Source organism: Choloepus didactylus, chromosome 5 (genome assembly GCF_015220235.1).
Source record: "Choloepus didactylus isolate mChoDid1 chromosome 5, mChoDid1.pri, whole genome shotgun sequence".
NCBI classification, from domain to species: Eukaryota; Metazoa; Chordata; class Mammalia; order Pilosa; family Megalonychidae; genus Choloepus; species Choloepus didactylus.
Genome location: NC_051311.1, coordinates 50,284,287 through 50,305,927, shown reverse-complemented (window position 1 = coordinate 50,305,927; position 21,641 = coordinate 50,284,287). Strand labels below are relative to the sequence as shown.

General features: G+C 40.3%; 1 protein-coding gene across 3 annotated transcripts in view; it reads right to left on the bottom strand.

Moving 5' to 3' along the window:
* Positions 1-17,765, bottom strand: part of SLC37A3 (solute carrier family 37 member 3) — a 156,900-nt gene extending 139,135 nt beyond the window's left edge. For 2 of the 3 annotated variants that reach the window (XM_037836029.1, XM_037836027.1), the window contains exons 1-3: positions 17,641-17,731; positions 1,627-1,788; positions 257-365 (exon numbers count right to left, since the gene is read on the bottom strand). In XM_037836029.1, coding sequence (XP_037691957.1) covers positions 257-365; positions 1,627-1,715 — 198 coding nt within the window. In that variant the 5' untranslated portion in view covers positions 1,716-1,788; positions 17,641-17,731. Of the gene's footprint in view, positions 1-256; positions 366-1,626; positions 1,789-17,640 lie in introns of all 3 variants that reach the window. The other variant, XM_037836028.1, reaches the window with a different exon arrangement.
* Positions 17,766-21,641: the final 3,876 nt, after the last annotated feature.

The following is a 21,641-nucleotide window of genomic DNA, read 5'->3' as shown; positions in this document are numbered from 1 at the left end:
TACTCGCAAAACTCAATGAAAAACAGTCTAACAGAACTAAGTGTGTGATTCCAAAGCAGAGAGAAATAAGCTGTTGGATAAGAAAAATGGTCTTGGATCAGAGAAAGCTTTAAAGTCAGGCAGAAAAGTTTGAATTTTATGCCATAGGAAATGGTAAGCCTTTCAATATTCCTCAGTGGGTGAAGGATGAGAAAAAAAACTTAAAAAGACTTCAGGGGTGGGTGGATTCTTTAATCCATCCTAGTACTTTTCTTACCTCTGCAGGCAGTTCAGTTGATTTGTTGAAAGCAGTTGGGGTCCACTGCTTAGAGACACTGACTTTGACATTGCTAAATGTTTTCCTTGAAGCATGGAGCAATGAATAACTACAAAACAGAGAAGAAATATAGCTAAATGGATAGCCAAAAAAAATGGCACTCAATAAAATCAAAGCTATATATCCATTTGTTTTATTCAATTTTAGAATTCCTAAAAAAAAAAAAAAAAAGATAATAAGTACTGCTTTATAAAAATTATCAATTGAGATAGTCACTGCTAAGCAACAGAAAAAAAAAATTATTTTCTTCAACAGAGTCTTGTTAACTCATAACTCATCCCTGGAACTAAAAGATGGAGGTATGACTGATCTCAACCCATTTTAAATCATCGTTGCAGTTCTGTAAAGAATGTTACATCTTTGATAACCATTGACCACTCAGATGAGTTACTACATTAGCCATTCAGTAAGCTTTTTCCTTGAGTCCTTGTTTTTCCTCGAGTCTCTGTTTTTCCTCATACTGCTACCTTTTCCCTCCACAGCTGGATATTCTGTATACCAACCATCAAAACTATTTATCAACTCTTAAATAGTTAGAGAACTTCTTTCCTAATTTCTGCCTTAAAAAAAATTCATCACCATTTGTGGTGCCTGAAACAAAGTTTAATAATAAAAAAAAGTATTCGGAAAATAATCAAAACAGTTATGTCACGGGTGCAAATAACATGCCCCTAATACCGAATGGCCCAGTTTATGTTACCTGAAGACCACTTAGGGGTACAAAATTATAAACATGGACGAATTATTTAGTAATGTTGACAAGTCAGAGACTAACAGTTTTAGGAATCTCATACTAGTTAACAGAGTTCCCCACAGCTGTCTCATGTCATCTTTATGAATCAAAGGCGGCACTGGGCATTCTCTGAATACGCAAATCCTCTATTTTCAAGCTGCCAGTTTTAACAAACTGAGGACTTTATATCAGTCATGGTTTCTCAACCTCAGGACTACTGACATTTTGGGCCAAATAATTCTTTGTTGTGGGGGCTGTCTTGTGCACTGTAGGATGTTTAGCAGCATTCCTGGTCTCTACCCGCTAGACAATAAGAGCACCTGTCCCCCCAATGTGACAACCAAAAATGGCTCAGATACTGCCAAAAGTCTCGGGGGGGGGGGGGCAAAATCACTCCCAGTTGAGAACTACCATATTAGATCTATCAAGAAGGACAACAGAAGGAGTAACCAGTCTGTTCATTACAAACCCATGCAAAGCATTGCACTAGATACTTGCCATCCATCCAACGTCTCCCCTGAAACGAAACAAAGCAAAAACAAAAAAACCAAGAGAACAGTTTTAGCAATCCACTTACCTGAAGAAAGTGAGCAGGAACACAATGACATGATGATGGCTGAACTGAGAGAGCAGAGTTCCTCTCTGAAAAATATTTGGCCAGGCCATGATATTCCTGACCTTCCTTCTTGCCTTTGACCTTAAAGTTTGGATAGTGAATGAGTTACATCATTTCTCCTTCCTGGAAAGACAAAACACATTATTAACCTTTCTCAAAATGGGCCGATTATCCAAAAATTGAATTATTTAGATTTATATCCAGTAAGCATATAATCAGGTCTTAAAGGAAAATTTCATGGGCTAATTGGCATCAGAAAACTGGATTGATAATTATGTTTTACAGCTGTTAGCTAATTCTAAAAAAGACCCAAAACATCCTCAACAAAAGCTGTCATGAAAAAAATTACTAATTCTGACACAAAAATAAGCAAATGAAACGAACAGACTACTCAGAAGAAATGAAATGGCCATTGAACTTTTAAAATAAAAGTTCCAACCTCACTAGTAATATAAGAAATGCTAATTAGAACAAAAAAAAATGTTTGAGGGTATGATTCTGAATTCTTATTCACTGCTGACAGAAGCAAAATTAGTACAATCTTTTAGGAAGACAATCTGGCCATGTTCATCAAAAACCTTCGACACAATTTCCAGGAATCTATTAGTAAAGAAATATAAGATATATTCAAATCTATATACAAAGACAGTTTTCACAAAATGATGGAGTTTTTTTATACTACAGTCATAAAGGGCCACTCCAATGTCATCTCTTTCTACCATTTCCTCTCTCTTAGCGGTATTCTTTAAAAGCTGCAAACTATGCTCTGATATCTAAGAACACTAAAGCATAAAGTAAGAATCTAAAGTTAATATTCTTACTTAGGAGTTTGCAAAAACAACCCAAATATGCAAAAACAGGGAAATAGTTAAATAAATTATGGTAGGTACATCCACATGGCTGAATATTATGTAATCATTTGACATGATGAATTAATAGCATTTTTAATGACATGAGAGAATGTCAAGTGGATAAAGTGATATGATTTATAAATATAACCACCTCAACTCTATTTTTACATATTTACAAAATAAATAATGAACAAACTAGTTACCTTTGGGTAATAGAATTATGGGTAATTTTAATTTTCTTCTATATACTTTCCTAAAAATTCTAAAATGAACATGTATATAACATTTAATAATTGGTGGGAAAAACATCTACAGCGTTGGAAAAGCCCTCTAATTTATCCCCATGTGTGCCGGTTTGGATGTAATATGTCCCCCAAAACTCCATGTTCTTTGATGCAATCTTGTCAGGGCACATGTATTAGTGTTGTTTAGGTTGGAATCCTTTGATTGAATGTTTCCATGGAGATGTGACCCACCAAACTGTGAGTGACACCTTTGGTTAGGGTGTGCCCTCTGACTGAATATTTCCATGGAGGTGTGGCCCCGCCCATTCAGCATGGGCCTTGAGTAGTTCGCTGGAATCTTATAAAAGCTCACAAATAGAAGGACCTCAGAGCTGCAGCTGAGAGACACATTTCGAAGACGGCCATTGGAAGCTGACACTGACATTTTGGAGATCGCCATTTTGAAACGCAACCCGGGAGCAAGCAGATGCCAGCCACACGCCTTCCCAGCTAACGGAAGTTTTTGGACGCCATCGGCCATCCTTCAGTGAAGATACCCTATTGTTTATGCCTTACCATGGACATTTTATGGCCTTAAGACTGTAACTTTGTAACCAAATAAACCCCCATATAAAAGTCAATCCATTTCTGGTACTTTGCATAACAGCTGCATTAGCAAACCGGAACACCACGTTAAGAAAAAAATTAAATTAACAAAATGACTTGCATGATAAATCTACTATAGTGTTCGAAGAAAGGAGACAAACTCAAGAGCCCCCAACACTGAAAATACAGAATAACAGGGTTTCATTTCCAAGTCTGTGTTCACTCTTTTTTTTTCTTTGAAATAAATTCAAGCTTACAGGAACAGTTGCAAAAAAAATACAAACCCCATACACAGAACTCCAGCATACCCTGACCCTCCTCCACCGATACCCCGATCCAACAACTTTACATCGTGTCACACCTCCATTTCTTTCTTTCCCTCCCTCTCTCCCTCCCTCCCTATCCCTCCCTATCCATCATCCATTATCTATTGCTCTGTCCTCCGAACATGAGAGCAAGCTGCACACATCTTTGAACAAACAATATAATTCACATATACACTTCCCATGAACAAGAACATTCTTTTATGCAATCCCATTAAGCGCAGCTAAGAAGTTCAAGAAATTCAACATTGATACAAAGCTTACATTCTATATTTCCTTTTTTTTTTTTTACATCCCATCTGTGTCCCTCTGAGCCTCCTCTCCTCCATCCTCAGATGCCATCCAGGATCATCCTTAGCATTTAATTGTCACCTATTTAGACTTTTTTTTTTTCAATTGTGGAAACATATATACAGTCTAAATCTTCCCAATCCAACTCCTCCCTAGCATTCCAATAGTGGGATTAATCACATTTAGAATGTTGCAATGCTATCACCTCCCCACCATCCATTACTAGAAATTTCCCTTCACCCCAAACAGAAACTCTACACTCATTTCTTAACTCCCCATTGCCCCTTCCCCCACTTCTTGGAACCCATACTCCACTTTTCATCTCTATGGTCATATTCTCTGATACTTTCTTTGTGTTTACCATGGGGCTTAAATTTAACCTCTTAAATCTGTAACAATCTTGTTTTTCTTTGATACCAACTTAACTTCAATAGGACACATAAACTATGTTCCTATACTCCATCATTTCCCCACCTTTATGTAGTTCTTGTCAAAAATGACATATTTTACATTAAGCCCAAAACCACTGATTTATCATTACAGTTTATGTATTTTAGATCCTGTAGAAAGTAAATAGTGGAGTTACAAATCAAAAATACAATAGTATTGGTATTTATATTTACCATGTAATCTTTACTGGAAATCTTTATTTCTTCATGTGGTTTCAGTCAATTGTTTAGTGTCCCTTCCTTTCAGCCTGCTCAATTCCCTATAGCATTTCTTATAGGACTGATCAACTGGTGATGAAGTCCCTCAGCTTTTGATTATCTGGGAATGTTTTCATCTCCCCCTCATTTCTACCCTCCAGGTGTGTGTGAATTCTCAAGTCTCTGATGGTTATTGACTTCTATTTGTATTCCACTGTGGTCAGAGAATGTGCTTTGAACAAATTCATTTGTTTTCTTTAACTTATTGAGGCTTCTTTTATGTCCCAGCATATGGTCCATTCTGGAGAAAAATCCATGATCACTAGAGAAGAATGTGTGTTCCGGTGACCTGGGATGTAATGTTCTATATATGTCTGCTAAAATTCTCTATATCTCTCTCTCTCCTTTCTTTATTTCTCTCTTGGTAGGGCTCCCTTTAGTATCTGAAGTAGGGCAGGTCTTTTATTGGCAAACTGTCTCAGCATTTGTTTGTGAAAAATTTAAGCTCTCCCTCAAATTTGAAGGAGAGCTTTGCTGGATAAAGTATTCTTGGTTGGAAATTTTTCTCTCTCAGAATTTTAAATATGTCATGCCACTGCCTTCTCGCATGAATAGTCACTACTTAGTCTTATGTTGTTCCCTTTGTATGTGGTGAATTGCTTTTCTCTTGCTGCTTTCAGAACTTGCTCCTTCTCTTCAGTATTTGACAATCTGATCAGAATATGTCTCGGAGTGGGTTTCTTTGGATTTATTTATTTGGAGTTCGCTGGGCATTTATGCTTTGTGTATTTATATTGTGTAAAGGTTGGGGAAGTTTTCCCCAACAATTTCTTTGAATACTCTTTCTAGACCTTTACCCTTCTCTTCCCCTTCTGGGACACCAATGAGTCTTAAATTTGGACGTTCTATTTTATCTATCGTATCCCTGAGATCCATTTCGATTTTTTTTTTCCCCCATTCTTTCTTTTGTTCTTTCATTTTCCATTCTGTGGTCCTCGAGGATGCTGAGTCGTTGTTCAACTTCCTCTAATCTTGTACTGTGAGTATCCAGAGTCTTTTTAATTTGGTCAAGTTTCTTTTATTTCCATAAGATCTTCTATTTTTTTATTTACTCTTGCAATTTCTTCTTTATGCTCTTCTAGGGTCTTCTTTAGGTCCTTTATATCCTGTGCCATGATCTTCTTCATGTCCTTTATATCCTGTGCCATGCTCTCGTTGTCTGTCTTTAGTTCTCTGATTAATTGCGCCAAGTACTGTGTCTCTTCTGATTTTCTGATTTGGGTGTTTGGGTTTGGGTTCTCCAAATCATCTGGTTTTATCATATGCTTTAAGATTTTCTGTTGTTTTTGGCCTCTTGGCATTTGCTTTACCTGATCTCTAATTTGTCAGAACTACAGGTTGGTGGCATACACTTTCTCTAACTAACCAGAAGATGGCGTCCCGTGAGTCACCTATTCCCCTCAAGTCAGTTCTCCCCAACTTTGTCTTTGTGGTGTGTGGGGATCTGATTCTTGTGGGGTTCAACTGGCGCACTAAATTTGGGTGTGTTGTTGATGCTGTCTGCCCTGAATGTGGGGCATGTGTCTGGGTGGTTAGGAAGGCAGGGCAGCTTTAATAATCAAACCTCCCAGGAGTTCCTGGAGATTTAAGGCTGTTGCAAGAGCCTAAGCCTTCATTTCAGTCTTGCCACAGATTGTCTCTGCCACTGACCCACAAGTCCTTGGTATTGGTGTAGGGTCCCTGGGATTTCCGAGCAGGTCCCCCTTCTCAGCCGTGCTCTTCCAGGACCTCTGGTGAGGGAAGGTTGTACCACAGCACAAGTGCGCGCTGGCCCATCAGGGCCGTGCAGGGGCATTCCCAGCCTGCTGTAAAGATGGCTGAGTGGGACATGTTAATCTCCCCCTTTTCGCACAGCTCCACCTTCCCAGCTCCAGGAAAATTAGCCGTGGGTGCTCTAAAGGCCACTGTCCACGGCCAATATCATGGTGTGTGCACGGTGCTGCGGGAAAGACTCCCCATCACACTGAGTTTCTTGGTGCGTCTCTGGGCTGTGGGTCCAGCCCCAGGCAGGAGTGTCCCCAGCCCGCCAGGGAGATGGCTGCAAGGGGCACGGTTTATTTCTCTTTTTGGCTCCCCTCTGATCCCCTGGCCCCAAGACAATCAGCAGTGGGTGTGGGAAGGGCTATCCTCCACGCCAGACATCGCGGCGTTGGCTCAGCCCGCTCCTGCCTTGCTTCACTGTGTGGTTCTCCCATCGTATCCGCAGCCGCTCCCAGGTTTTTTTGGTTTTTTTTTAAAAGAACCAGTCCATCTCCAAATGCCGACCCACCATTTCCCCACACCGCAGCACAGCTGCTGGACTTCCAGCCGGCTCACTCACTCATTTCAGAATGCAGACTCCCAGTTTCACCAAATGCATGGTCCCTGTGGATTTAGCAGACCTTTTCTGGCTGGTGCATCGCTGGAACTGGTGTTCTGGGTCACTTTCTGATTTTTATCTAGTATTTTTCATGGAGGTGTTTTTTTGCCCTATCTCACCTAGTTGCCATCTTAGGTTCTCTCCCTGTGTTCACTCTTATACTACTTACTTTCACAAGCAGACCTAGTAGATGCACCCAAACCTTAAAAGCCAAGAGCCCAGTAGACTTTTGGAAAAAAGGAACAAATTAATAGAAACGTGAGGTGGTAGAAATATTACATATTACAGCTGTTTCACTTATTGGCCATGAGCTCTTAGACAAGTCAATTAATCTCAATGAATTTCAGATAAAAAATGGCTTACCTCCTTTGAGAGCTGTGAGGCTTAAATGACATAATGTACATACAGTATTTAAGATAATTATTTTAACCACTGATCTGCCCAGGACTAATCCCAAATCAGTAGAATGTAGCTTATATCATCTTAAAATCATTCTCTCTGAAAAATGTTAACAAGTTTACGAGAAGAGTAAGGCTATACAATTCCACTCAAAAAATGTAAATAAGCTTTCTGTCTGTAATTACAGAAAGTTAAAAAAATGACACTGGTCTGAATTACAGAACTATTCGTGTTATCGCTAAATTTACCTCTGTCCCAGAAATTAAAAATGAAATCCAAACTGAACATCTCAAAGCTTTAACCATTCTTTATAAACCACAGCTTTTTGAATTTAATACATTTATACCTCAAAACATACTGAGCACCTCAGGAAAGAGTAAGGAATCTGAAACCCAATAATTTAGCAGGTAAAATAATAATTCCAAAAATGTATGCTCCAACAGTTTGGGATTATTTTGCTCAGCAATAATGGCTATGTATTTCAGTACTTGTGTAGTTAGCTATAAATGACTACTGAGTTATTTGAAACTCCCTGAATTTAGTTTCTAAATAAACCATCTTTTCCATAGAGGAGAAAAGGCTTAATAACTACAGTTGGGAAAATAGTTTTAAACATTGACCTGCTGTTGACAAAATGCCATTTATAATGAAAGCTACTTTAACATCTGGTCCTACATAATTAAAATAATAATAATACTACCTTGTACCTATATACCATACATCATAGAAGTGATTTCCAAATTTGTGAGCTCAGGGGCCCTGCAGAAGCAGAGTTTTTGCCATGTCTTAATCCATCAAGCACATCCTACTTTCTGAAGACCACTTTCTTTCCTGCTCTAAATATAGATCAAATAATATCTAACATTTTTCAAATATATGTAAATGCTGTTATAATTAATACAACCAAAATTCATTTAAGCATTCCTGACTTTATAATAGCTTGTCATTTAGTATCTCCTCAATTAATGGATAATGAATGTACAACTATCACATGGGGAGAACCAGGATTATCTTTTAAAAAGATTCTTGTTTAAAAAGAAAAAAGAGATCCTTATAATCAAAAAGCATTAGGAACCAATATGCCATGCTCTACTTTTCAAAGCAAGTTAATAATAACTAACTCATCTGATTTGTAATGAAGCTTTTCTTGGTCCTAGAAGATCACCCATAAAAATGTTATTTTGCAGAACAACAATATTGTGCAATCAATGCTGAATAAAAGATAGCTTCACACTGTAACCTGTCCAGATAGAAGTCTATCTCCCTCTTACAATATACTGTTTGGGGATACAAAACATTCCTATAATGTCACTTTCCATAGAAATATTTAGAATCCATTCCAACCCAAATATAGTTGGATAAGATTTTAAGGCTGCCTTGTATTATGGACACTTTGGGAAAAGTAAACTGTAAGACAGAAAGTGGAAAGATTGGTAGAGATTGGTAAAAGGAGATAACATATAGAAAGCATTGAGAATTTCATGCCTATTCTACTGCATACACCTAATCTGACCGTACTGATACCCATGCCATTCCATCCCTGGAAATCTAGTTATGTGGTTAATAAACTTCCCTATATGTTTACCCTCTTCTCTGAGAGCTCACTGTCTTTCTTGCTAACTCCACTTTCTCTGAGGCCTTTCAAAGAGAAGCTTCTTTCCTCTCACAACCTACATGTTAGATATCCTTGTTCCCACTGCCTCTTCCAAATCATTTTCCTCCTTGCTAGACCCCCAGCTTCTTAATAACTCAGGCCATTAGGTTTACCTGCCTGCTGCGTCCCTCACGGAGGTCCTCTACAGATCTCTCAGTCACTCCTGTCCCTTTCACTGTAGACAGGCTCCTGGTTCACTTTTCCTCTCCACCACTGCTTCCATCTCATTTTAACATCCAGGTGGATAATCTAACTCCCTACCCTATCAGTTCAATGTCCTCTTCACCACCAAGCCTTTTCCTCCACCCCAAAATAAAATCCTATTCCACGGAAGAAACCTGGCCTTTCTCATCACCAGTAACTATATCACCTCCCAAAACGGTTTCAAACATCCTACTTTCTGAAAACCACTTTCCTTCCAGATTGCTTACCCCTCCAACAGTCATTTTACCATAACAGGGCTCCCAGTTCAATAACCACACTATTTATTATCAATCACCCTCCTCTTATTCTCACTTCCTTCTTTACCAGCTTAGAATCTGTACTCTCTCTCTCTTATAGGCCTTTTCTTTTCCCTTGCCTCTGTCCTCTTCCTTCCCTGCACCCAAGCAGCTCAGTTTTGCCAGAAAAAAAATCACACAAACCAGCTGGTTTCACTTTTTAGATTCAAAACCACAAACCTCAAAAGAGCATGCAACACTGCCCGGCAACTCTACTACACTTCCCTAATAATTTTCCTTTGTCAACTTCTTGAGACAACTATTTCATACTTTTCTCACTAAACTTTCAACCTCTTTCTCTTTTCATTCATCCAGGACCATGGCTTTATGCCAACTCTCAGATTTATAACTCTAATTCAGATCTTTCAAGTTCCAAACAGCCAACTGACCTCTTGACGTACACATGTGTAACTAAATTAGAATTCTTTTCCTCCCTCCAAACCTATTCCTCTCCCAATATTCCCCCATAATTGATACCACCATTTCTCCTATTTGCTCTGTATTTCTCCCTTTCTCTCAACTTTTACATCCAACCCATTACTAACTCCAGTCCTTTTTACCTCCAAAATCCAGAACCCACCCTCTTTTCTCCATCCCCACTGCCACTACCTTGAAATAAACCACCACCATCTCCCACCAAGACCATCTACCACAATAGCCTCTTGAATGGTTTCCCTATTTCCACTCCTACCCACCCTGCAACTTGCTCTCCTCGTATCAGCCAGAAATATATTTTAATACCTAAATCAGCTGTCATTCCCTGGTTTAAAACCCTATAATGGCTTCCTAAGACTATTAGATAAAAACAAACTCCCTGCCATGACCTTCAAACTCTAGTATAACCTGGTCCTTTTAGTGAAGTAGTAAGGTTAAGAGGCAGGGAGCAGGCTCAGGGACAGAGATGACAGGTAGGTGTTGGCAGACAGAGGCTGAGGGTGAAGGAGGGGACCTCCTGTGTTGATGATCAAATTGGAAAGGTTGGATTGTTTTGTTTTAATTCTGACCAGATAATATATACATATGATAAAAAATTCAAGACACAAAACGGTAACCAGTGAAAATTCCCTTTCCTGTTCTCAAGTCACCCTGTTCTCCGACTACCAGTTGCTTTTGCAGCCTTGAAGAATCTATGTCTATGCACAGCCACCTCCTCCCTCCTATTCACACAGATGGGAGAATATATACTATTCTGCACTTTTCCCTCCACTTATCAAAGGTTGGCGGTCGGTCTGTATCAATGCCTACAGAGCTGACTCATTCTTCTGAACATTACTTAGTCTTCCATTATGTGAACAAATCTTCACATATTTAACCAGTCCTCTACTGGACATCTGGGTGGTTCCCAGTATTTTGCCAGCGCACACAGCAAAGAGCTAGAATGTCTCCCTTCTACACTTTGCCTGCCTACCTCCCAGCATCACTACCACCACTCCTCCACACTCACTACAATCTCTCCCACACCAAATCCCTTTCATGTCATTGAACCCTCCAAACTCTTTTTGTCTTGTGCCTTCACATTTGCTGTTCCACTGCCTGAAATATTTTTCTCCAGGTTCTTTGCAGATAGCTTGCTCCTTCTAATTCTTGAGCTCATCACATATAAATGTCACCTCCTGGAGTAGTGTGCCCTGATCACCCTATCTAAAAGGGTCTCCCCTCAGTTACTTCTCCTCTCTCTCTCATCACCGTGTTTCCTTCCTTCATAGCATTTCTCCCAATCTAACTATCTGGGTTTAATTGCTTACATGCCTATTGTTCATCTACTCCAGGAAAGCAGCAGCTTTATCTGACTTAAGTCCAGAGATATATGCCCAAGACCTAGCAGAACACTTAGTATGCTCAATAAAAACTTGTTGAGTGAATGAATTTCTTGACTGATGGCCAACATTCAATGCTTACAATGTGTCAGGCACTGTGCTAGGTACTTAACATGTATTATCTCATTTAGTTCTCACAATATTTTACAGATGAGAAAATACAATTTAGAAAGTAAGGTCACAGGAAAAACTAAGATGGCGGCTAGGTAACACAGGACAAAAAAACACCTCCGTGAAAACCACTAGACAAAAACCATAAAGTGACCCAGAATACCGGTTACAGCAATGCACCAGCTGCATGAGGTCTGCTAGTACCACAGAGGCCGTACACTTGGTGAAACCGGGAATCTGCACTCTGAAACGAGTAAGTAAGCTGGCTGGAAGACCCGCAGCCGTGCGGTGGTGTGGGGAAGCCAGGAGGTGGCGTTTGGAGACCAACTGGTTCTTTTAAAGAAAAAAAAAAAAAAAAAGGAAAACCCAGGAGCGGCTGCAGTTATGACAGTGGGAACCACGCAGTAAAACACAGCATGAGAGGGCTGAGCCGGCCTCTCGGTGTCTGGCCTGGAGGATAGCCCGCTGCAGATACCCTCAGGACCAGGGAAGCGGAGGGGAGAGCCAGAAGCAGAAAGAAACCCCATGGCTCACAGCTGGCTCCCCGGAGGGCTGGATAAACTCCTGCCCGTGGCCGTACCCACAGCCCAGAGCCCCGCCAGTCATCCCGGAGCTGGGAAGGAGGAACTGTGAGAGGAGGGGGGAGTTGAGATGCCCCGTTTGGCCATCTTTGCATCAGGCTGAGAGCGCTCCTGCACGGCCCGGGAGCCCAGGACTTCCCTTGAGGGACAGCGCGCACTGGTGATGTAGCACAGCCCTCCCTCAGCAGAGGTCCTGGAAGATCACAGCTGAGAAAGGGGGCCTGCTCAGAAAACCCAGGGACGCTACGCCAAGTCCGGTGGTTTGTGGGTCAGCAAGAGATAGGGTCTGGGGCTGAACAGAAATGAAGGCTTAGACTCTTGTGGCGGCCTTCAATCTCCGGGAAACTGGGGGGTTTGAACATTAAAGCTGCCCTTCCTCCCTGGCCACCCAGACACATGCCCCACATTCAGGGCGGATGGCTCCAGCAACACACCCAAACGGAATTCACCAACTGAACCCCACAAGAATCATTTCCCCACACGCCACGGGGACAAGGTTGAGAACTGACTTGAGGGGTATAGGTGACTCGCAGACGCCATCTGCTGGTTAGTCAGAGAAAGTGTATGCCACCAACTTGTGTTTCTAAAAATTAGATTGTTATCTTTTTTTACAACTTGAAAGAACCCTATCAAGCAAAGCAAATGCCAAGAGGCCAAAAACAACAGAAAATCTTAATGCATATGATAATACCGGACGATATGGAGAATTCCAAACACCCAGATCAAAATATCAGAAGAGACACAGTACTTGGCACAATTAATCAAAGAACTACAATCGAGGAATGAAAACATGGCAAAGGATTTAAAGGACATCAAGAAGACCATGGCCCAGGATATAAGCGACATCAAGAAGACCCTAGAAGAGCATAAAGAAGAAATTGCAAGAGTAAATAAAAAAATAGAAGATCTTATGGAAATTAAAGAAACTGTTGGTCAAATTAAAAAGACTCTGGATACTCACAATACAAGATTAGAGGAAGGTGAACAATGACTCAGTGTCCTAGAAGTCCACAGAACAGAAAATGAAAGAAGAAAAGAAAGGATGGAGAAAAAAACTGAAAAAATAGAAATGGATCTCAGGGATACGATAGACAAAATAAAACGTCCAAACTTAAGAATCATTGGTGTCCCAGAAGGGGAAGAGAAGGGTAAAGGTCTAGAAAAAGTATTCAAAGAAATTGTTGGGGAAAACTTCCCCAACCTTTTACACAATATAAATACACAAAGCATAAATGCCCAGCAAACTCCAAATAGAATAAATCCAAAGAAACCCACTCTGAGACATATTCTGATCAAACTGTCAAATACTGAAGAGAAGGAGCAAGCTCTGAAAGCAGCAAGAAAAAAGCAATTCACCACATACAAAGGAAACAACATAAGACTAAGCTGTGACTACTCAGCAGCCACCATGGAGGCGAGAAGGCAGTGGCATGACATATTTAAAATCCTGAGGGAGAAAAATTTCCAACCGAGAATACTTTATCCAGCAAAAGTCTCCTTCAAATTTGAGGGAGACCTTAAATTCTTCACAGACAAACAAATGCTGAGAGACTTTGCCAATGAAAGACCTGCCTTCAGATACTAAAGGGAGCCCTACCAACAGAGAAACAAAGAAAGGAGAAAGAGATACAGAGAATTTTAACAGACATATATAGAACCTTACATCCCAAATCACCAGGACACTCATTTTTGTCAAGTGATCATGGATCTTTCTCCAGAAGGGACCATAAGCTGGGACATAAAACAAGCCTCAAGAAATCAAAAAAAAAAAAAAATTGAATATACTCAAAGCACATTCTCCAACCACAATGGAATACAAATAGAAGTCAATAATTTTTTAACTGTAACTCTACTATTTACTTCCTACATGATATAAAATACACAAACTCTAATGACATCAGTGGTTTTGAACTCAATGTAAAATATGTAACTTTAAACAACTATATAATGGTGGGAGAATGGAGTATAGGAACATAGTTTATGTGTCCTATTGAAGTGAAGGTGGTATCAAAGAAAAACAAGATTGGTATGGATTTAAGAGATTAATTTTAGGCCCACAGTAAACACAAAGAAATTATCAGAGAATATGGCCATAGAGATGAAATGTAGAGTATGGGTTAAGAGAAATGGAGGAAGGGGCAATGGGGAGTTAAGAAATGAGTGTAGGGTTGCTGTTTGAGGTGAAGGGAAATTTCTAGTAACAGATGGTGGGAAAGAGCATTACAACATTCTAAATGTGATTAATCCCACTAATGGAAGGCTAGGGAGGGGGTGGAATGGGAAGATTTAGGCTGTATATATGTTTCCACAACTGAAAAAAAAAAAAAAAAAAGTCTAAATAGATGATGATTGAATGCCAAGGATGAAACTGGATAGGATTGGAGGATGGAAGACACGAGGCTCAAAGGGACACAGTTGAGACATAAGGAAAAGGAAATATAGAATGTAAGCTTTGTATCATTGTTGAATCTCTCGTACTTCTTAGCTGCACTTAATGGGATTGCATAAAAGAATGTTCTTGTTCATGGGAAGTGTATCTGTGAATTATAGTGTTTGTTCAAGGATGTGTGCAGCTAGCTCTCATATGTTCAGAAGACAGAGCAACAGATGATTGATGACAGATAGGGAGGGAGGGGTGGAGGGAAAGAAATAGCAATGTGACAGCATGTTAAAGTTGGTGGGTTGGCCTATCAGGGGAGGGGGGTCAGGGTATGATGGAGTTCTGCGTATGGGGTTAGTATTGTTTTTCCAACTGTTCCTATAACTTTGAATTTATTTCAAAAGAAAAAAAAAAAGAAAAAAAATATGCAACCAGAGACAGGCAAATAGGCTGCTGTGTTTGAAAGAATAGCAAGGCTGAAAACAACCTGGAAGTGTATCTGCAGGGGCCGTGTATTAGGGTCCACCGCTACAATCCAATGCTCTGGGACTGTTAAAAATACTGCAGTGAATCACAGTGATCATTTGGAATGAACTTCAAGACACATTGTCCATAAACTTCTATTCGGCCATAAACAGGACTGAACTGATACATGGGACGACGTGGATGAACCTTGAAGGCATTGTGTTGAGTGAAATAAGCCAGACACAAAAGGACAAACACTGTATGGCCTCACTCACATGAATTAAGCAGTATATGCAAATTCTTAAAGCCAGAAATTAGAATACACATTACCAGGGGCCAGGTGGGGGAGGGAAATGGGAAGTCACTGTTTTATTGGTTTACCTTTTCTCTTTGGGATGATGGCAAAGTTTTGTCAATGGACAGTGAATGTAATTAATACCACTGAATTACATTTCTAAAAAGGGATGAAAAAGGGAAAATTCAGGTTGTATATAAGTCATCACATACACACCACACACACACACAAAAAAACAGAACTGTACAACACAGAGCAAACCGCAGTGTAAACATTGGCCTAAGTTAACAGCATAATGACAGTAACATTGTTTCACCCATGTGGTAACAAAATACCACACTACTGCAAAATGCTGATAATAGAGGATACTGTATATGGGGGGGTGCTTATGGGAACTTTGTACTTTCCTGCATTATTTTTTTAAACTTACAGCTGCTCTAATTAAAAAAAAATTAAGTTAAAAGAAAAAGAAAGTAAGGTCACACATCTCTTAGCAGATGGAGCAAGCATTCAAACCCAGACGTGACTCCAGATCCCATGTTATATTGCATAAGAGGGGAGGTTAAAATATAAAATATCCCAAGCTGGGTAAAACATGATAATTAGAGATATCACACCTTAAACTTAGATATATATATCTAGATTGGGAGGAGTAATAGTAGTTCTCTTACACAAATGAAAGGACATTGGATGGGCCCTCACTCCCCAGTCTTCAGTTTTTATATCTGCAAAGCAAAAAGATCAAGTGTACTCAAAGTATGGAGGTAGGTGGGAAAGTATTAAATGGATAGCTGGGTTCATCTATTTTTACAGGATTGTGTATTGTAATTTAGCATCCCAATGTTCAACAGTTTCTTAACATTTACATTGCTATACAAGTAATTTTTTTACCTCCCTTTTTCTAATTTAAAGCCATATACCTCTACCAATTAAATCCTTTTATTCCAAACTCAACGTTCCTCTTGGAAATATTTTTTTTTCTCTTGTTTCCTTACCACAGATGTAAAATACCTAACACTTAGGTGTAAAATTCTCTCATCTTATTCCAGGGTTCCAAAAGCCAAATTCTTCCTACTTATCTTGAACATATTCCAAAGTCAACCAGCTTTTGAGATAATCTTTCACTCTCCTAGACATAGGACTTCTACTTAATCATCACAGTAGTGACATGCCATTATTGCTGATGAACAGGGACAAATCAGAGCCTTAAATAATGAATAGTGCACTTGATCTTGACAGCTAGAGGGCAACAATAAGACAATGCATTGACTTAAATTTGGAGGTCTTTTTTCTGATGCAGAGACTGGGAACCAAAGATTAGCAGAAGAATGATGTCATTCAAGGGACAGTCAGGTGTGGACCACACCAAGGCATTAAGGTTCGAGTCGGAATCCAAGACCCTCCACTTAATTAACTTCTTTGAGTCTCAAGTTCCTCATTAAAAAGGATTAAGTGAGATAATTTGCATATAGTTCTTAGCATAGAAGCTGGCATACAGTAAACACTAAAATGGAAAGGAAATAATTCAAATCTTAAAGCATTTAAAACATTTCCTCCAACAACAGCAACAATGCACACACACATTGATTTAACTTGTGGAAAGGTAGAAAAAAAGCAGTGATGAAATAAGATAGTAAAAAGAATCAGACTTTGCTCACCATGGGAACATATTCTCCTTCCTATAAACATTTTAGTAAAGTTACCATGAGACCGCCTACAATCTTGTACTTCAAGAAACACCAAAAAACTGTAGACACATTCCCATTATACTCGTCAAGACTGAGTATAAAAAGCCCACACTCTGCAATAATAAAACTGAAGGAATGAATCAAGCAATCTGATCAAATTCACCGAATGAGATAATAGTTACCAAAAAACAAAAAGCAAAAAAAAAACCAAAACACAGTTATTCTACTAAAACATTACTCTCTCTCTGGCCTCTGTCACCCTTTCAGAAAGCTGCCCCACACTACCTGAAAAGTATCTCTTCATCTGGTCTAAACTGTAACTCCTTTACTTGATAAGTCGAAACCTATCAGACTCAAAGGCCGGCGACACCGGAATCGACAAGAGGCTCAAGAAGCCCCCGCCGCCGCGTTATCTCCCAGTGTCCCTCTCCTCCTGTTCTCCTACCCCTCTTTGTCCTCCCCGGCCCCGCCAGAACCCAGCAGCCGACCGGCCGCGCTGGCTGCCAGCAGAGCTAACAAGGATGAGGGCGGCAGGGGTCGCAGGCCCAGGCCCGGAGCGGGAAAGGGGGCGAGCGGCCGACATTCCCAACCCGCGGCGCCACACCCACCAGCCGCCACCATGTCCATCTCCATCTCCCCGGAAGCCCCTCGAGCCCCCCTCAGTCCCCCAAGCCGGGCTCCAGCCCCTGCGCGGGTCCCGCCCCACGCGCCGCGGTTCGCGCACCCAAGGGACGCAAGAACCACTGCGCTCCGGCACAATGCTCCCTTCAGTCCGCTCCGCTCCGCTGCTCGCCTGAACTCCGCCGCCACCTCACCTCAAAGCTCCGGGTCCAGGGTTTCCGGTCGCTCACGTGACCCCCGCCCCCTCCCTGGTTGCGCGAGATATGCTGGGAATTGTAGTCCGACCCGGCGACTTCACCTGCGGTTGCAAGCGGGGAGTGGAGGGGAGGGGTTAAGAAGGGTAGAGGGGAGGGGTTAAGAAGGGTGGAGGGGAAGGGAGAGGACGGGACCCGCGGCCTCGGGGCCCGGGCCGGGGCCGAGGTCGGGGTTGGGGTCGCGGCCGGGGTCGGGGTCGGGGTCGGGGCGGGGGCTTCCAGTGCAGTGGTGGCGTCTGTGGACCTATACGGGCAAGGAATGTTAGCTGGAAAAGGGTACTGAGGGAGAGATTCGTTTCTCCCAGTCAAAAGTTGTAATTTGGGAGAAAATGGTGTATAGATATTAAAAAAAAAAAAAAAAAAAAAAAGCTTTATTCTGCTCTTTGTTTTCATAGAAAGTAACGGGCTGCTAGGTGTGATACTGACCTGCCAGGAGGACATAAGCTTTAGATTTTTGTTTGAAATAATGAAATGATGTAGCCCATGCAAGCAGGACCCTTGTCGCCAGTATTACTCACTGTTGTATATGCCACGTTTCCCATCCAGATAAAGAAAAAAGAGTGCTAAGATCCTAGCAACCTCAAACAAAAATGAAAGAAAGATCTTGCAACACTATCTCTGAAGAGGGAATCCTCTGCCCTTCTGGGTTCCCTTTCAGTGCACCTGTAGTTTTGCCTCCATCCGTGGGTGTGGCTGAGCTAGGGTAATGGAAAAATGTGATGTCAGGGTAAGCAAAAATAAATCAGCCATGACACTTATTTTTAAAAATAATATTGTGACTGACCCAGCAATCCCACTTCTAGGTATATACCCAAAAGAATAGAAAGTAGGGATTCAAACAGAAATTTGTACACCAATGTCTATAGCAGCATTATTCACAATAGCCAAAAGATAAAAGCAACCCAATTGTGTATCAACAGATGAATGGATAAACAACATGTGGTATATTTGTACAGTGGAATATTCCTTAGCTGTAAAAAGGAATGAAGTTCTGATACATGCTACAACATTAATGAAACTTGAAGACATCATGTTGAATGAAATAAGCCAGACACAAATGGACAGATATTGTATGATTCCACTTATATGAAATAACTAGAATACCCAAATTCACAGAGACAGGTTGGGGTGTGGGGTGGGGAATTAAGGCATAATGGGTGCAGGGTCTCTGGGATGGCGGAAAAGCTTCAGTAATGGATGGTGATGATGGTAGCACAACATTGTGAATGTGATTAATATCACTAAATTATATGCCTGGGATTGGTTGAGATGGGAAAGTTTATGTTGTATTCATGTTACAACAATTAAAAAGAGAGAGAGAGACTAAAGAGACAATGACAATTAATTGCAATATATAATCCTGGGCTAGATCTAATAATAGAGGAGAAAGTACCCAAAAGGATATTTTGAGATAATTGAAAAAATTGGAATGTAGACTTTATGCTTTATATTAATGTTAAATTTCTTGAACTTGATAATTGATTGTATTTAACGTGGTTACGTAAATGAATATCCTTGTTCTTGGGTAATGAACATGTAAGTATTAAGGATCGTGATGTATACTTTCCAATGTTTAGAAAATAAATGACAGCGATACATAGATAACTGGCTAAATAGATAGAATGATGTAACAAATTGTTTCTGGGTGGTAGGTATATTGGTATTCTTTGTATTCTTTTTGTATTCTTTTTGCAACTTCCTTGTAAGTGTTAAATTATTTCAAAATAAAATATATATACTTTGAAATACGTTTATAGGTACATATATAATATATGAATATGTGTACCTATATAATAAATATCTATATATCTATAATGAATAAGTACCTAACCTGTGTCACCACCAGCCAGGTCAAGAAATAGGGCATGATGGTCACCCTAGACACCCTATTTGTCCCTTCCCCATCACAACTCCCCACCCACCTCAGGTAACCCGCTATCCTGACTTTGGTAATCATTGCCTTGTTTTTCTTTATGTAGGCATTCCTAAACAATATAGTTTAATATTTACCTGTTTTTGAACATTTTATAAGTAAAGTCATACTTTGTGTATTGTGGCTTTTCTTTCTTTTATATTATGTGTTGCTTTTAAACATCATATTTACAAACTTTTCTCTCCCTAGATTCTACATTTTTTCTAACTATAGAAGATCTTCAGATTAAGGATTATTAGGACAGGGTTTTGCCTCCAAGCCATCTCTCTGGCCTGCCCTTTTCTGAGCTTTCTTCCTCATAGCCCAAACTACTCCATGTCATTCCTCTGGACTCCTCCAGAAGTGCTCTTAGCACTTACAGAGACCTTGGTGGAGTGGGTGAGGATTGGGAAGAGACAGTCTCTCTCTCCTTGATTTTCATAACCATCTGGACATTTCACCATTTGATTTCTAGCTCTAGATGTTCTCCAAGTGCTCGTTCTGAGTTGGCTTACCCAGTAACCATTACTAGAAGAAAGAAAACATTCTGACATCTAATCTCATTGACATTGACATCTAACAGGTTTTATTTCCTGTCCCCTGCCCATACATTTGTGATGGATGTTGATCGACATTTGATTTCTAAGTCACAGAGTGTGACCCTGGTTCTCAAGGCAATTGCCTGCAGCAGCAGCAGTGGAATGTCAAATTTTGCTCTGCCTGCCAGTGTTGGGTTTATATTGCCCAAAAGAGAGATTTCTGAAAATTGATGTGTAAATGAAATGTTTGGTAAGTTAAATCAAATTTTAAAGGCTATATGAAAGAATCACGGAAAGAATGCTCTTAGACAATAAATTGTCCTGCTTCTAAAACTTCTTGGAATCCCAACCCATAGTAAAAATACATTTTATATCACCACTCAAAATGCACATATACACATACAATTGTCCCAAGCATTTCACAAAACAATACTTACCCTTTTCACGTGAGAAACATTCTGAATTTTTTTCCTAATCTCTTCTGTAAAAATGCTGGTGGCAACCCACCAAAACTGACTTTGTGACTCATTTTAGGTCTCAGCCCACAGTTCAAAAATATGTTATACCAATTTAAATGTTTTATCAATCCACTGTTTCTCTTTCTGTTTTGCTTTTTGTGCCTGTAGTGATGTTTACCTGCCTATATCCTACATAATGAAGAAAATCTAGCACATGTGATAGGCACTGAGAAGCAATCACTGCCCTGGACTCTGCAGGAAAACAAAAGGTTAAGTAAAATTACCTCAGATTTAAGCTTCTATTCCAGATTAAATTAACCTTGTGCTCTGCGGTAGATTTTTTGAGGGAGTGAAACAAAATTTTTTGAACTGTTTCTTCTCTTTTTGCATGCAAATTCAAAGTTCTTTTATTTTTTTTGTTTGTTTGGTTTTTCAAGCTTCTCTTTGGATCACCTCCTCTGTTTGAGTGGCTCTTCAAAATGAGTTATTCGAACCCACAGAACAATTCAATTACTTAAGACTCAGATCAGTGTCCTTCTTTATGCTGATGTTCTTTCAACTAACCTCCACCCCAGCCAAATACAGGACACAAGGAAAAATTTAGGTGGAGAGATTAATATGCCAGGGTGATTAGAAAGGAGCAGCTGCAGTGTAATCCGTACTGGTCGAGTTCACGGGTTGGTCCTTTGTCTTTTGGCTGTTTGCTAGGCTGGCGAATGTTGGGGTGGGAAAGCTGACCTGGTGTTGTGTGTGCTGGCCAGCACCTTATGCTTTGTGCTGTGGGAGCCCCGGCCTCAGAGGAGGTGGGAGGGATTGCGCTTTCCTTTCACTTTCTCAAGCCGCTAAACCTGACACCTGGAGACAGAACTACAGTTCCCACCACGCAGTGAGGCAGGAGGAAAAGGGGCACTGAGAGCTGAAAAGGGAAACAAAGAGAAAAA